General features: G+C 50.4%; 1 protein-coding gene across 17 annotated transcripts in view; it reads right to left on the reverse strand.

Moving 5' to 3' along the window:
• LOC115167311 (CUGBP Elav-like family member 4) overlaps window positions 1–14,768 on the reverse strand; it is a 167,642-nt gene that overhangs the window by 37,093 nt on the left and 115,781 nt on the right. For 11 of the 17 annotated variants that reach the window (XM_029721631.1, XM_029721628.1, XM_029721626.1 and 8 more), the window contains exons 3-4: window positions 10,182–10,230; window positions 851–979 (exon numbers count right to left, since the gene is read on the reverse strand). In XM_029721631.1, the coding sequence (XP_029577491.1) occupies window positions 851–979; window positions 10,182–10,230 (178 nt within the window). Of the gene's footprint in view, window positions 1–850; window positions 980–10,181; window positions 10,231–11,687; window positions 12,172–14,768 lie in introns of those variants that run through there. The other 6 variants (XM_029721630.1, XM_029721629.1, XM_029721619.1 and 3 more) reach the window with 4 other exon arrangements.

A 14,768-nucleotide genomic window follows, 5' to 3' on the forward strand; every position in this document is an offset into this window, starting at 1 on the left:
CACAAACGTCTCTAGGGAGGGGTGACAGGGATGTGGGGAACAAACATAATTACACCCCTCCGCCTTTCTGATAACAGGAAGAGGAGGAGGAAGGGAGTTGGAGGGAAGAGGAGGAGGTGTTTGCAATGTGTTTGTTGAGTACGAGCCTAGGGAAAATGAATGGTGTTAGGAATGGGGACTACAAAGGCAGAGCTGGAGAAGGAGGGAGTGAAGAGAGAGGTGCGGAGAGAAAAGATAGATAGGTGAGAGGAAGGAGGTGTGATGCTGTATGTGTAGGGGAGGTATAAGGAGGTGAGAGAAAGAAGTGGAAAGGGATCTACAGAACAGTAAGGGGAAGGTACGGCCAGGGGAGAAGAGGAGGGTGAGCTAAGGAGTAGATGAGAGTGGGAAGGAGACGGGTGAAGTGAGGGAATATAGAGGGAGAGAGAGAGGGAGGAGGAGAAGGAGAGAGTAGAGCGAGAGAGGGAGAAAGGGGGAGTAGAGAGCGAGAAACAGAGGGGAAGGAGACAGGTGAAGTGAGGGAATATACAGGGAGAGAGAGAGGGAGGAGGAGAAGGAGAGAGTAGAGCGAGAGAGGGAGAAAGGGGGAGTAGAGAGCGAGAAACAGAGGGGAAGGAGACGGGTGAAGTAAGGGAATATACAGGGAGAGAGAGAGGGAGGAGGAGAAGGAGAGAGGAGAGATGGAGAGGGAGAAAGTGGGAATAGAGGGAGAGAGAGTGTGTGAGAGAGAAAGAGAAGGGGAGAAAGAGGGGAGTGAAGAGCAAGAGACAGTGGGAAGGAGACAGGTAAGAAGAGAGTGAGTAGAGGCAAAGAGGCAAAGAGGAAGTGAGGTGTGTGGGCAGGCGCTGACCCTTACTGGCCCCATCAGGCCCTCTCAGGACGGTGCACTCCTCGATCTGGCCGAAGGTCTCAAAGAGCCGCCGGACGTCCTCCTCGCTCTGCTGCTTCCCAAGCATCCCCACAAACAGCTTCCTGTCTTCTGGAGGGAAACCGAGGGAGAGGAGGAGAGGAGGGAAAGAAAGAAGGAGAGAGAACACAAACAAATGCTACAGCTGATGGCACCGTTCTGCTGAGTCTGTGAGGATCACCTCAGCAGGAAACTCCAAACACTCCCTGTCATCATCAGGCACACTGGTGTGTTCTGTTGTTGTTGTTGTTGTTGTTGTTGTTGTTGTGTGGTTTCCCTGGGAGGAAGACATGTTCCTGTCTCCACTGAGGTATTCTAGTAGATAGAGCTGCCTGCAGTGTCTGGGTGATGTTTGATACAGATGTTGTTTGGAGTGCTGTTACTGTCAAGCAGCAGCAGTAATACATGAAGATAACAGCTCCAGTATAGCATGGTAGTGTATATAGTATACAGTGTATAGTGTTCCCTGGGTTGTGTGTTGTACAGCTGTATCCTGTGTTGACCTATACCCTCCCCTCCCTCGCCCGCTTTGACACGGCTAGTCCCGCTGGCCAGACGGGGGCGCTGTGACTACGATGTATGGCTTCTATACCTCCAGATCTGGCCAGTCAGAAGGGAGGATTTTTCAAATTAATCTCCCCTGGCATTAGACAGAACATTCATCTTCTTTACCTTCTTCTACATTATGCATTTCCTATTCGACTGTGTTGTGGAATGGAATGACTACTAGCAAGAACCCATCCCCAGAACTGATGGAACGTGGCAGGGAGAGGAAGACGAGTTTATTGGAAACGACTCTGTTGATCTTCAGCGTGAGTCATTTGACTGCGTCGGGGAGGGAGCGGTGAGGGGAAGGCGAGGGGCGAGAGCATCACCTGGCCCTGGACAGATGTGACACCTCCTGTACCTGCCAGGTACCATTAGACACAGTTGTTCTAAAAATAAAGCTGGGGGCAACATCAGATCCTGTTACATTCCTGTAAAGTTCAAATGAGACACGTGCCTGGCTGCTCCCCGCTTCAACACACAAATGAGCACATGCATAATCAGTATGCCCTGCCTGCCTGACGGCCTGCCTGCCTGCTTGCCTGCCTGCCCGACGACGTGCCTGCCTGCCTGCCCGACGGCCTGCCTGCCTGCCTGCCTGCCTGCCTGCCCGGCGACCTGCCTGCCTGCCTGCCTGCCTGCCTGCCCGATGGCCTGCCTGCCTGCCTGATGACGTGCTGCTCTTACTATAGCTGGAGGTGTCTGAGCTTTATCTTAAAGTGGAAGCCCTCTTGCTAGTCGCGATCATGCTCATCTGGTCACGCCTCACACGGACCCAGCCATACAGGGAGTGTATTAGGCAGTGTGTATTAGGTAGTTGTTGGTAAATTGTTAGATTACTGCACTGTCGGAACTAGAAGCACAAGCATTTTGCTACACTCGCAATAGCATTTGCTAACCATGTGTATGTGATCAATTTGATTTGATACACTGACCCAGCCACACACGGACCCAGCCTCAAATCTCAAACGTCATGACCACGGCCCCAGCCTCTCACTCCTACATGACCATCTGCTGTAATAGCTGGCCTCACACATTCTCCTGCTCCTACACATTACTCTACGGTAGGGGAAGCAGGTAGCCTAGTGGTTAGAGTGTTGGGCCAGTAACTGAAAGGTTGCTGGATCAAATCCCAGAGCTGACAAGGTAAAAATCTGCTGTTCTGCCCCTGAACAAGACAGTTAACTCACTGTTTCCCAGTAGGCCATCATTGTAAATAAGAATTTGTTCTTAAAAAATACAGTAGTCACTGTCACACAGCCATCTTTCTACCCATTAAAGCTCCTCTATCTGCCCTTGGCTTGATAGGCCTGATGAGAACAGGCTACACAGTGTGTGGTCATGGGGAGCAGCTGGATGGGGACTAGACCATGAGAGGACAGGATATGGGTCTCAGCTAGGATGCAGTCACAGCTTTCAGCTCACAGAACAGTCCAGGACAGGTGCTTGTCTGGAATGAGTCAGAGCAGAGTTGAGACTTGAGTGGCTCCCAGAACACACCTAACTCCATTTGGATTCTCTCTCTCTCTATCTGTCATCAGATGTTTCATTGGGGTGTCACTATCAGGCCTTAATGGTAGAAGTGCACTTTTACAGGCCTCCTGTGGCATCTTAATGTTTTGGGACAAAGGCTAATTTCCAACCGGGGCCTGAGGAGGTCTAATGATAGCTTTACAAGGCTAATTAACTAGCCATGAGTGAGGTAATGAACTTTTCAAACATGCAAACTGAAGAAATAAATGACACCCGACGAAAGCGTTACAGGAGAGTGAGAGCTCTTCTGAGCCCACCTCTGGGAGGGAGGAACGGCCGGAGTGAGAATATTGAATTTGGAGCCGATATCTTTTCATTGCCTGACCTAAGCACTCTTCTCTTCTCCTCTCGCCGAGCCGGCCGGCCGGCCCACCGCACCGTACACCCTGGCCAGAGTATCAATCGCTATTAATTAGTCCATTTTGCACCTGTCTCCAAAGCAGCGCGTTATTGGATCTGCAAGGTTTCTCTGCTCTTATGGCCACTCGGAGGCTTTTAAAGTGCATTTATGGTTATGAATAAATAACCAGCGATGCTCACTACTCTGCATAACGAGATGTCTAGCCTCCAGAACAGACTGAGAGAGTTCTTCATAAAAGCGTGTGTGGAGGGGAAAATCAATGAGAATACAGTTAAAGTAGAATCCTGCATTTACATCCAGACTAAAGTGAATGCTTCACTATGCAGAACACTTAGGATTTAACTGACATGGCGGGCTACTTGACCCTAGCCCCTCTTACCCCTGTCTGTAAATGAGCCCTGCTACAACAGGTGATCTGTACTGTGAATGAGGCTCCACTCAGCACCCGCCCATGTAATCGACAAGGTCCTTCCTCCCCACTGCTTTACATTGAAACATAACTCTCTGCATGAGAAACAGAGAGGGAGAGAGGTTGATAGCTAGGTTTGTGTGCTACATTGTCCAGCTGACTGTACACACACGCACACACACACACACACACACACACACACACACACACACACACACACACACACACACACACACACACACACACACACACACACACACACACACACACACACACACACACACACACACACACAGTTACCCACACTATCCTCCACTCGTCTCTCTCTCCGCAGCTGTTCATTGCTTGACTGAAGGTAGGTGTAATTGTGTGGGAAATAGGGCTGTGTCAGTCTGAGACGGCATGTCCAGTCGGAGATGGCATGTGGACAGCCCCATTTTAGGAATGCAAATAGAAGAGAAGATCAAAGTTATCAAAACACAACTGACATCTGACAATCGCTTGTCTCAGGAAGCCTTTTCATTTCAGCGCCCGGTGTATTAAAAATTAATGGATTTTGCACAGATGCCATATGCTGTCAAGATTGATGCTTCTCTCTCTGGATTAAAGTGCTACCTTTTGTTGTAGGGTGCAGTGTGTCTGGCTTGGTTCTTTCTTTCCCTCCCTCTCTCTGTCTTCCTCTCTTTCTCTCTCACTCACTCACTCTCTTTCTCTCACCGGGTGGGGAATGAGCTGTTGAGAAACCTACTTCGCTAAAGTTTTTCCTTCTGGTTGCAAATAAATGCCACCCTAGAAACAATTAGTCTCATGCTAGACTAAAGTGTCCGTGGTTGACATGTTTTTTTAATGCGGCCTCATTGCCATATCACTTGCTGCTCACACCGAGCGTATGTGAGTGCTGTGCTCTGAAAGCACGGACAGCTGCACCCAACGATAAAAGATTCCTGCTAGGCCTCTGGGTGCATTTCAAATGCACAGTAATGTTTCAGGCAACACATCAGATGGGTTATGGTGCTGATGGGCTCATTATAGGACCTGACGCTGCATGGCACACGACTGCTGCCTGCAAGGCTCTGCCATGGTGGGATCAGACCCCACTCTATAGCCTAGCCCCAGCCCTGCTCCTCAGCCCCATACCCCAGCCATATATACAGCCCCAAGTACTGTAGCCCTACTGGTCTACTGCAACCCCAGCTCCAGCTTAGCTTCATCTCCAGGCCCATCCCCAGCTCCAGCCCTGCTCCTCAGCCCTATACCACAGCTCTATATAAAGCCCCCAGCTCCATCCGCAGCTCCACCCCAGCTCCAGACCCAGCTCCACGCCCAGCTCCAGCTCCATGCCCAGCTCCCTACCCAGCTCCACTCCAGCTCCAGATCCAGCTCCAGACCCAGCTCCATGCCCAGCTCCAGTCCCAGCTCCCTACCCAGCTCCACCCCAGCTCCAGACCCAGCTCCATCCCCAGCTCCACCCCAGCTCCAGACCCAGCTCCATGCCCAGCTCCAGCTCCAGCCCCAGCTCCCTACCCAGCTCCAGTTCCAGCTCTATCCCCAACTCCTCCCCCAGCTCCGGCTCCAGCCTACCCTGCTGTAATGCTGATGAAGATACATCTGACTGGCCCTGCCTCTGAGCAGACCCATAGTCTCTTTACTGATAGGCCTAATCTGATATATGCCAGAAGATTATTCAACATAGTGAGGCGGTAAATAGAATCAGCAAAAGGGAAGGAATATTCAAATTGTCACTGTATCAGGCATAATGATAGGATCCAGGCCTCCTGCTTGTAAATGCATTACTCATACTGCAAGAGCTGTCACTTTCATTTACTCAGAAGCACAAGGAAGGCCTTAAACCTTTCGTTGCGACTTTCAAAAACGATCACAGAACAACGGAAGAAATTTTGTGAAATTGCCTGTTCCAATTTCTGTCCAAATATTTAAACGTCATTTATTTTTCCTAATACAATTTGCGTGTATGTTTTCTCGTGGCATGGCCCTATCATACAGACGCTGTAACAAAGCAATTTAATTTAATGCCCAGCCAACCTTGAGCTACTACGCTGTGTTCCCTGCACCTCTGACAAACTGGGCGTGTGCCGCCCTGCCGGGCTCTTTCTGACTTTTCAGAGTTTTGCATGTTTCGTGTCCAGAGGCGGAGAGAGATCTTTTGGCTTCATTTGCATGTAAAGTGGAGCACGGTCCTCAGTGGGTGTTGAGGTGCCTCCAGACAGCCCCTCCCCAGCGGCCTGGCAGCCTGCTGCAACAGCCACCCATCAGCCCTCACTCTTCCCTATCTGCTGGGTGGGCCATGACAGCACAGCACACAAGAGCTTGAGGTCCTGTCAATCTCTCACCTCCCAGACTGGGGTCATCCTTCAGAGACACGCGCTGAGACAAGGAAGCGCCCAGGCAAGGACGAACACAGAGCAAAAAAAAGGATAGCTCCTCAGGATGCCGTAGGGCAGAGTGCAACCCAGACAGAAACTACGAACCTGGATACACGCTCTAGTCAAACTGCAACTATGTAAATATACCAAGAGACTCTAACGATACATTATCAGGTAGACGCATACAGAATGGTGGAACTCTAATGCTACAATATTAGGAAGAAAGACTTTAATGCTACATTAGCTTGGTAATTATTTAGGAAAAGGACATGTTGAAGAAGGGAGAGGTAAGCAAACAGGCAAATCTAGACAGAGAGGGAGACTTCTAGCTGTCTCTAAGCTGTCCGTCGGTCCGGTGTGTTTCCTCTAATACAAAAGATCAACATACACTTTAGAGCAGTGTTTCCCAGCTCCAGTCCTCCAGTACCCCCAACAGACACATTTCTGTTGTTGCCCACCTGATTAAACTTGTCAACAAATCATCAAGCCTTCAATGAGTTGAACAAGGTGTGTTTGTCTGGGGCTACAACAAAGATGTGTGCTGTTGGGGGTACTGGAGGACTGGAGTTGGTAAACACTGCTATAGAGAGAGCATGGAGAGTGGACTAAAAGGTAAATGCGGACGGAGGTGCTTGTGTGTTAGAGAAGCGTAATGAGAGAATGTCTTCTCCTAGTAAATAAAGGGAGGGAGAGAGGGTGCTTGATACTGATCCACCATCCTCTTTCCATTCTACTACGGTGGCCATGGCTGGATGGCTACAGGACGAGTGGGACCTGCAGCCTGCAGATTGTGTTAAGATAACGGACATCTCCAATCATAGATAATCTGTCTTCATCTTTTCTTCACAGACACAGCAGCGGACAAGGTCAGGGGAAGAGATTCCTAGATGGAGAGGAGGAGATAAGGAAGGGGTGCTTCCCAAATGATTTAGTGCTGAGATTCGCTCAGCTACCCCCCATCACCCTCCGTTAGCTCCCTCATCCTGCCAACCCCAGCTCTCCATTTTCCTCACTCCCTCCTTTTCTCTCTGGACCTCACTCCGTAGCCCTCTCTATCACTAGCTCTATCTCTCCCCTCTCCTTCCACTTCCCCAGCCCCGTTTGGATTGAGGCAAATTGCTTGGGTTTAAAGTGGAGATATGAGACACTTCCTATTCAAGCACTGTCCACATAGCAGAAGAGCAGAGTCACCCTGCTTCAATTGTCTCGCCATATCTGCCAATTGAAATCATGACTTGATCAAGTTGAAAATAAAGGCTGGGTTGAAGCACAAGAGATAAAGATGGACTTGAAGGGAGAGGAGAGGAGGGGAGTGGAGAGGAGAGGAGGGGAGTGGAGAGGAGAGGAGGGGAGTGGAGAGGAGAGGAGGTGAGTGGAGAGGAGAGGAGAGGAGGGGAGTGGAGAGGAGAGGAGGGGAGTGGAGAGGAGAGGAGGTGAGTGGAGAGGAGAGGAGAGGAGGGGAGTGGAGAGGAGAGGAGAGGAGGGGAGTGGAGAGGAGAGGAGGGGAGTGGAGAGGAGAGGAGAGGAGGGGAGTGGAGAGGAGAGGAGAGGAGTGGAGTGGAGAGGAGAGGAGAGGAGAGGAGGGGAGTGGAGAGGAGAGGAGAGGAGGGGAGTGGAGAGGAGAGGAGAGGAGGGGAGTGGAGAGGAGAGGAGGGGAGTGGAGAGGAGAGGAGGGAGTGGAGAGGAGAGGAGGGGAGTGGAGAGGAGAGGAGGGGAGTGGAGAGGGGTGCTGGTTGACTCAGAGCAGCAAAGTGACAATAGATTTCAAGTCTGAAAAGCCTCCTCCCATCCCATTCTCCTATTCTATTTGATAATGCGAAGGAGAAATAAATAACCCATGAGTCATTCTAATAGACGGCCCAGAGAATTAGTTTTCCTATCCACAATGGGCCAATAGATCTGTAGGATTATGCGCCGTCTGGTCCCACAGTCAGTTCCTGTGCCAAACTTTTACTCGCGCTCCTGACACATCTCTATCCCTGGAGAGAGGACAGCTCTCTGGGGAAGGGGGAGGCAGGAAGGAGGGAGAGGGAGGCAGGGGGGTGTACCAGCGTCTCTAAACCCACTAATGGGCCGTAATGCCTGCAGAAGCATGTAACCGAGACACCTTTTGCGACTCCTCATGACAGATAATTGCTGATTTCTTGTATGTGATAAATGTGTCTCCATTCCATGGGGGCAGAAGTCTCGGCGCAAGTGCTGGTCCCACTGCTAACCAGTCTACAGCTAGGGCCCCGGTGGGAATACTGTCTACCTGGCTGGGCTGGCCTCACTCTATCTACTCTGACTGAGACTCACACACACACGCACGCACGCACACGCACGCACGCACGCACACACACACACACACACACACACACACACACACACACACAGACAGAGAGAGGGAGAGCTGAATCCCTTTCCTACCCAGGGCTGTCTGTTTTCCTTTAAGTCGAGGCCTTCATAGTAAATCTCATTTCATTGTCAGCCGAGGCTACGCTTTACTTGCCTGCCCTGTCTGATGACTTCCTGTTGCCATTAACGCTCGATACTGTATCTAGGTTGGGTCCTGGCCTGTTGTGGTGCTCGCATTTCATTCAGCGCCACGCCGTGTCCTATACCCTGTCTGTCTTCCCCAACACAAAGTTCCTGTGACAGACTGGCTAGCTAGAGAACAGAACTGGGCTGGCTGGCATAGAGAGCCCTCTGTATTTCATTCACTCTGTCTGTATTTTTCCTCTTTCTCCCCCTCTCCTCTCCGGCTAGAGAAAGAGTAGTAATTGATATCGGTGGCCCATCCATCCTCCCTCCCTTAAACCAGAGATCCAATTTATCTCCGTGAAAATGCCGATTGGCTCCCGCCCAGGTCTTGTCCGTCAGACTTTGCCTGTTTTTAGATGGCCGTTAATTAAAGTGGAGCCGTGACAAAAATAAGATCTCAATGGGAGAGTGAGTGTGTGTCAGGGAACAGGGAAATGGGCCGGCTGATTCACACATCTTGACCACGTAAATCACCAAACTGGCTCAGTCCGGGTCTAATCTTACCCTGGCTGGCTGTGGTGTAACTCAGAAGGCTGGGATACATATAATGCATCTGACCCTCACAATGTAGACGCACACTGGGTCTATTAGATGTAATTACGCCACATGTAAATCTGTAACTGGCTTAATCTGCATTAACCCCGATAATGTTACAAATGGCTTTGGAATGATCTAGTCAATCACACTGTCATTCTGGCTTTGGCCAAGCTGGCGGGTGGCTCTTCAGCTCTGTGTAAAAACCTTAATTCTGCAGTGTGATTTGGTGTCAAAGGCCTAAACCCCAAATCACTGATCATTTATAAACATGTCTGACTACTAACTACACTCTCTCCTCTGTCCATCTTATATGCTGTCAAACTAACAAATCTGAGTTGTACGATTGACCTGGCAGTACAAGTGGATGAGTATGACTGTCCTGGTGTTGACTGGTAAAGCCTATTCAGGACCTCTGAAGTGTGGCTGTGTGGGGGTGAGGAGGGGGGACGAGGAAGGATATGGAGGTGCCTGGAAGGGGGGGTTGACTCCCAGTGGCACTCATCTGTAACCAGGCTGAGCTGTCACTCTGAGAACAGTGAGGAGGGATAGATCCCCACCCAGCCTCTCCTCCTCCCGCTCCTCACTCGACTTTGAACCTCCCAGGGTGACAGTGAACCTGACACAGCCCCTCTCTCTGTTGGTCCGGCCCGGCACAGATGGGAAGTCAATAGAGGCGAGTGACCTATATTAACGGCTACTCTGCAAACTCCCAGTGTGTCCCTACTGAGAGCAGAATATTCAGGTGTGCGGAGGAATGGAGGGGTGGAGGGATGGAGGAGTGGAGGGATGGAGGAGTGGAGGGGTGGAGGGGTGGAGGAATGGAGGAATGGAGGGGTGGAGGAATGGAGGAGTGGAGGGATGGAGGAGTGGAGGGTTGGAGGAGTGGAGGGGTGGAGGGAGGGCTGAAGGGGTGAAGGGAGGGAGGGAAGGAGGGAGTAGGAGGGAAAAGAGGGAAGGGACAACCAGGAAAAGGTTAATTACCTCCTCGTCCTTCGCTGTCGGCTGGCTTCACCTGGATGGGCCGGTTCATCTGCAGAGAGAGGTGAAAACACCTGGGTTAGTGTGGCCACCTGGGGACATCCACTACAACCACTACCAGGACAAAAGGGGGACAGAGTGGTGTTCATGGGCCTGTAGTTCTTGTCCTGACCCACTGGAGCATCAGACAAACAACACAAATAGTGCTCTGTTCTGTTCTGTTCTAGTAAAGAAGAAGAGGAGAATGTGTGAGCTTTGAGTTTGATACCAGCATGCCTAATTAATCCAGGGCCTTGGCCTCCGAAGATGCCTGGTTCCCCCTCACAGTTCATCAGAATTAGCACTTTCAATGAGTCACACTGGTTGTCAGATGGCATGAGGAGATTAATGCCATTACATCACCCACTATCAACCCCACAAGGAGAGGTCTTCTCTGGCTGCCCTGAGCTTCCTGTCTCCTCCCTACTTCCCTCTGTCCCTTACAGCCATGCCCTGCCCAGCTCTATACATCCTCTCTCCCTCTGTCCCTCCCTCTGTCCCTCCCTCCCTCTTTTCCACCCCTACCCTTCTATGCCTTGCCCTGCCCTGCCCAGCTCTACACACTCCACCCATCTATACTTCCTACCTCCCCAACCACTACCACCGCCACCCCTCCCTTCAGGACCAGATCCAAGCATCGTGACCAGTATGCTGCTGCTTTGCTCTGCTCTGGTCAGCCAAGTACACCCCAGACACACTGGCTTTTGAAAGCCACACACAAAAACATGTCCAAGAAACACATAAAGTACTGTAAAAAGGTTAGAAGTGCAAATCAATAAACAACCTCTGAAGATACAGTCCAGAGAGGAAAAAGCTTAGCAGCGCCAAGCTCAACATTAGAAGGGCTTTTAAAAACGCCTGCTGTGAATAAAAACTCCCATGACTCTCTTTGCCCCCTGAACACAGTTCCATCTCTCTCAGGAGTATGACATGTATAAAATGAAGAGTTTCAAAGCCTTTGACTGTATAAAACATGACAAATATCTTCCTATTTCCCTGGATGAATAGTGTGGGGGCAAAGGTCAGTGTAGAGAGTCTCTGTGCTTAGTGAGGGCAGCCTTCCATGAGTGGTGTATTGGCTGTGTCTCCTGGAGCCTGCAGTAGGCAGTAGACACTGGGCACTGGGCCTGTCTCTCCTACATAGGGCATGAGAACAGGGCCAGTGTGTGTGTCACTGAGCAGCACAGTGCAGGGCTGCCCACTCCCATCAGTCAGGTTCACTATGACTGGAAGGCTTAGGGCCGTGGTACACTTGACAGCAGTTGACATGAGCCCAGACGTCATGAGTCAAATATAGCCAAGAGACTAAACGACGTGGAGGGATGTATGCATCTAATGTGACACTCCTAGTTCTACATGTACATACACCAGAATACACCAGAATACACCGTGACGCTGGACCAAAAGGTAACGCTGCACACCCAACACCCACACAAACCTTCACACAGACACGCTAATGCCAACACTTACAGGCCATGAGTTGGAGATAACCCGGATCTATTGTTGTCTTATCCCACAGCTGGCTATTACACTATGACAATGAGAAAACGAACTCATAAGAGCAACAGATGCGTTGTCGCTGGATCCCATGCATATTCCATATAAACCATTCAGTATAGTGCTGTTGGAGGGGTACACTGTCTGAGAGATGCTGTACTGTGAGTGGTGGAAATGGGCTGTCTCTGAATGGGAGCACAGATGACTAATTGTGGTTAGAGCCTGGAGCGTTTAAGATAAAGTGACTCGGGGCTGTGGCAGTCAGATGGGGGACTTGGGGAGTTCCAGATGTTGTGTCTAGAAGCCTTTCGTTTTCTCTGCTGGTTTGTTTGGAGTGAAGGAGGACGGTGATGGAGAACCCCTAAACTCTTGGATGGATGGACTGGTGGTGTTAAGGAGAGTTAGAGGATGGAGTGGTGGTGCTAGGGAGAGTTAGAGGATGGAGTAGTGGTGTTAAGGAGAGTTAGAGGATGGAGTGGTGGTGTTAGGGAGAGTTAGAGGATGGAGAAGTGGTGTTAAGGAGAGTTAGAGGATGGAGTGGCGGTGTTAGGGAGAGTTAGAGGATGGAGTAGTGGTGTTAAGGAGAGTTAGAGGATGGAGTGGTGGTGTTAGGGAGAGTTAGAGGACGGAGTAGTGGTGTTAAGGAGAGTTAGAGGATGGAGTGGTGGTGTTAGGGAGAGTTAGAGGATGGAGAAGTGGTGTTAAGGAGAGTTAGAGGATGGAGTGGTGGTGTTAGGGAGAGTTAGAGGATGGAGTAGTGGTGTTAAGGAGAGTTAGAGGATGGAGTGGTGGTGTTAGGGAGAGTTAGAGGATGGAGTGGTGGTGTTAAGGAGAGTTAGAGGATGGAGTGGTGGTGTTAGGGACTAGGTGAAAGACAGAGTGGTGGTGTTAGGGAGAGTTAGAGGATAGAGTGGTGGTGTTAAGGAGAGTTAGAGGATGGAGTGGTGGTGTTAAGGAGAGTTAGAGGATGCAGTGGTGGTGTTAGGGAGAGTTAGACGATGCAGTGGTGGTGTTAAGGAGAGTTAGAGGATGGAGTGGTGGTGTTAGGCAGAGTTAGAGGATGCAGTGGTGGTGTTAGGGAGAGTTAGAGGATGCAGTGGTGGTGTTAGGGAGAGTTAGAGGATGGAGTCGTGGTGTTAGGGAGAGGTGAAAGACAGAGTGGTGGTGTTAGGGAGAGTTAGAGGATGGAGTGGTGGTGTTAGGGAGAGTTAGAGGATGGAGTGGTGGTGTTAGGGAGAGTTAGAGGATGGAGTAGTGGTGTTAAGGAGAGTTAGAGGATGGTGTGGTGGTGTTAGGGAGAGTTAGAGGATGGAGTGGTGGTGTTAGGGAGAGTTAGAGGATGGAGTGGTGGTGTTAGGGAGAGTTAGAGGATGGAGTGGTGGTGTTAAGGAGAGTTAGAGGATGGAGTGGTGGTGTTAGGGAGAGTTAGAGGATGGAGTGGTGGTGTTAGGGAGAGTTAGAGGATGGAGTGGTGGTGTTAGGGAGAGTTAGAGGATGGAGAAGTGGTGTTAAGGAGAGTTAGAGGATGGAGTGGTGGTGTCAGGGAGAGTTAGAGGATGGAGTAGTGGTGTTAAGGAGAGTTAGAGGATGGAGTGGTGGTGTTAGGGAGAGTTAGAGGATGGAGTAGTGGTGTTAAGGAGAGTTAGAGGATGGAGTAGTGGTGTTAAGGAGAGTTAGAGGATGGAGTGGTGGTGTTAGGGAGAGTTAGAGGATGGAGTGGTGGTGTTAAGGAGAGTTAGAGGATGGAGTGGTGGTGTTAGGGAGAGGTGAAAGACAGAGTGGTGGTGTTAGGGAGAGTTAGAGGATAGAGTGGTGGTGTTAAGGAGAGTTAGAGGATGGAGTGGTGGTGTTAAGGAGAGTTAGAGGATGGTGTGGTGGTGTTAGGGAGAGTAAGAGGATGGAGTGGTGGTGTTAGGGAGAGTTAGAGGATGGAGTGGTGGTGTTAGGGGAGTTAGAGGATGGAGTAGTGGTGTTAAGGAGAGTTAGAGGATGGAGTGGTGGTGTTAGGGAGAGTAGAGGATGGAGTGGTGGTGTTAGGGAGAGGTTAGTAGAGGATGAGTAGTGGTGTTAAGGAGAGTTAGAGAAGGGAGTCGTGGTGTTAAGGAGAGTTAGAGGATGGAGTGGTGGTGTTAGGGGAGAGTTAGAGGATAGGAGTAGTGGTGTTAAGGAGAGTTAGAGGATGGAGTCGTGGTGTAAGGACAGTTAGAGGATGGAGTGGGGGTGTTAGGGAGAGTTAGAGGATGGAGTGGTGGTGTTAAGGAGAGTTAGAGGATGGAGTGGTGGTGTTAGGGGAGTAGGATGGAGTGGTGGTGTTAGTGATGGAGTGTTAGAGGATAGAGGTGGAGTGGTGTGTTAGGGAGAGTTAGAGGATGAGTAGTTGGTGTTAAAGAGAGTTAGAGGATGGAGTGGTGGTGTTAGGGGAGAGTTAGAGGATGGAGTGTGGTGTTAGGGAGAGTTAGAGGATGGAGTGGTGGTGTTAGGGAGAGTTAGAGGATGGAAAAGTGGTGTTAAGGAGGAGTTAGAGGATGGAGTGGTGGTGGTAGGGGAGAGTTAGAGGATGGAGTGGTGTGTTAAGGAGAGTTAGAGGATGGAGTGGGGGGTGTTAGGGAGAGGTTAGAGGATGGAGTAGTGGGGTTAAGGAGAGTTATAGGATGGATGGTGTTGTTAGGGGAGAGTTAGAGGATGGGAGTAGTGGTGTTAAGGAGAGTTAGAGGATGGAGTCGTGGCGTTAAGGGAGAGTTAGAGGATGAGTGGTGGTGTTAGGGAGAGTTAGAGGGATGGAGTAGTGGTGTTAAGGAGAGGTTAGAGGATGGAGTCGTGGTGTTAAGGAGAGTTAGAGGATGGAGTGGTGGTGTTAGGGAGAGTTAGAGGATGGAGTAGTGGTGTTAAGGAGAGTTAGAGGATGGAGTCGTGGTGTTAAGGACAGTTAGAGGATGGAGTGGTGGTGTTAGGGAGAGTTAGAGGATGGAGTGGTGGTGTTAGGGAGAGGTGAAAGACAGAGTTGTGGTGTCAGGGAGAGTTAGAGGATGGAGTGGTCGTGTTAAGGAGAGTTAG

Source organism: Salmo trutta, chromosome 29 (assembly GCF_901001165.1).
Source record: "Salmo trutta chromosome 29, fSalTru1.1, whole genome shotgun sequence".
Taxonomy (NCBI): Eukaryota; Metazoa; Chordata; class Actinopteri; order Salmoniformes; family Salmonidae; genus Salmo; species Salmo trutta.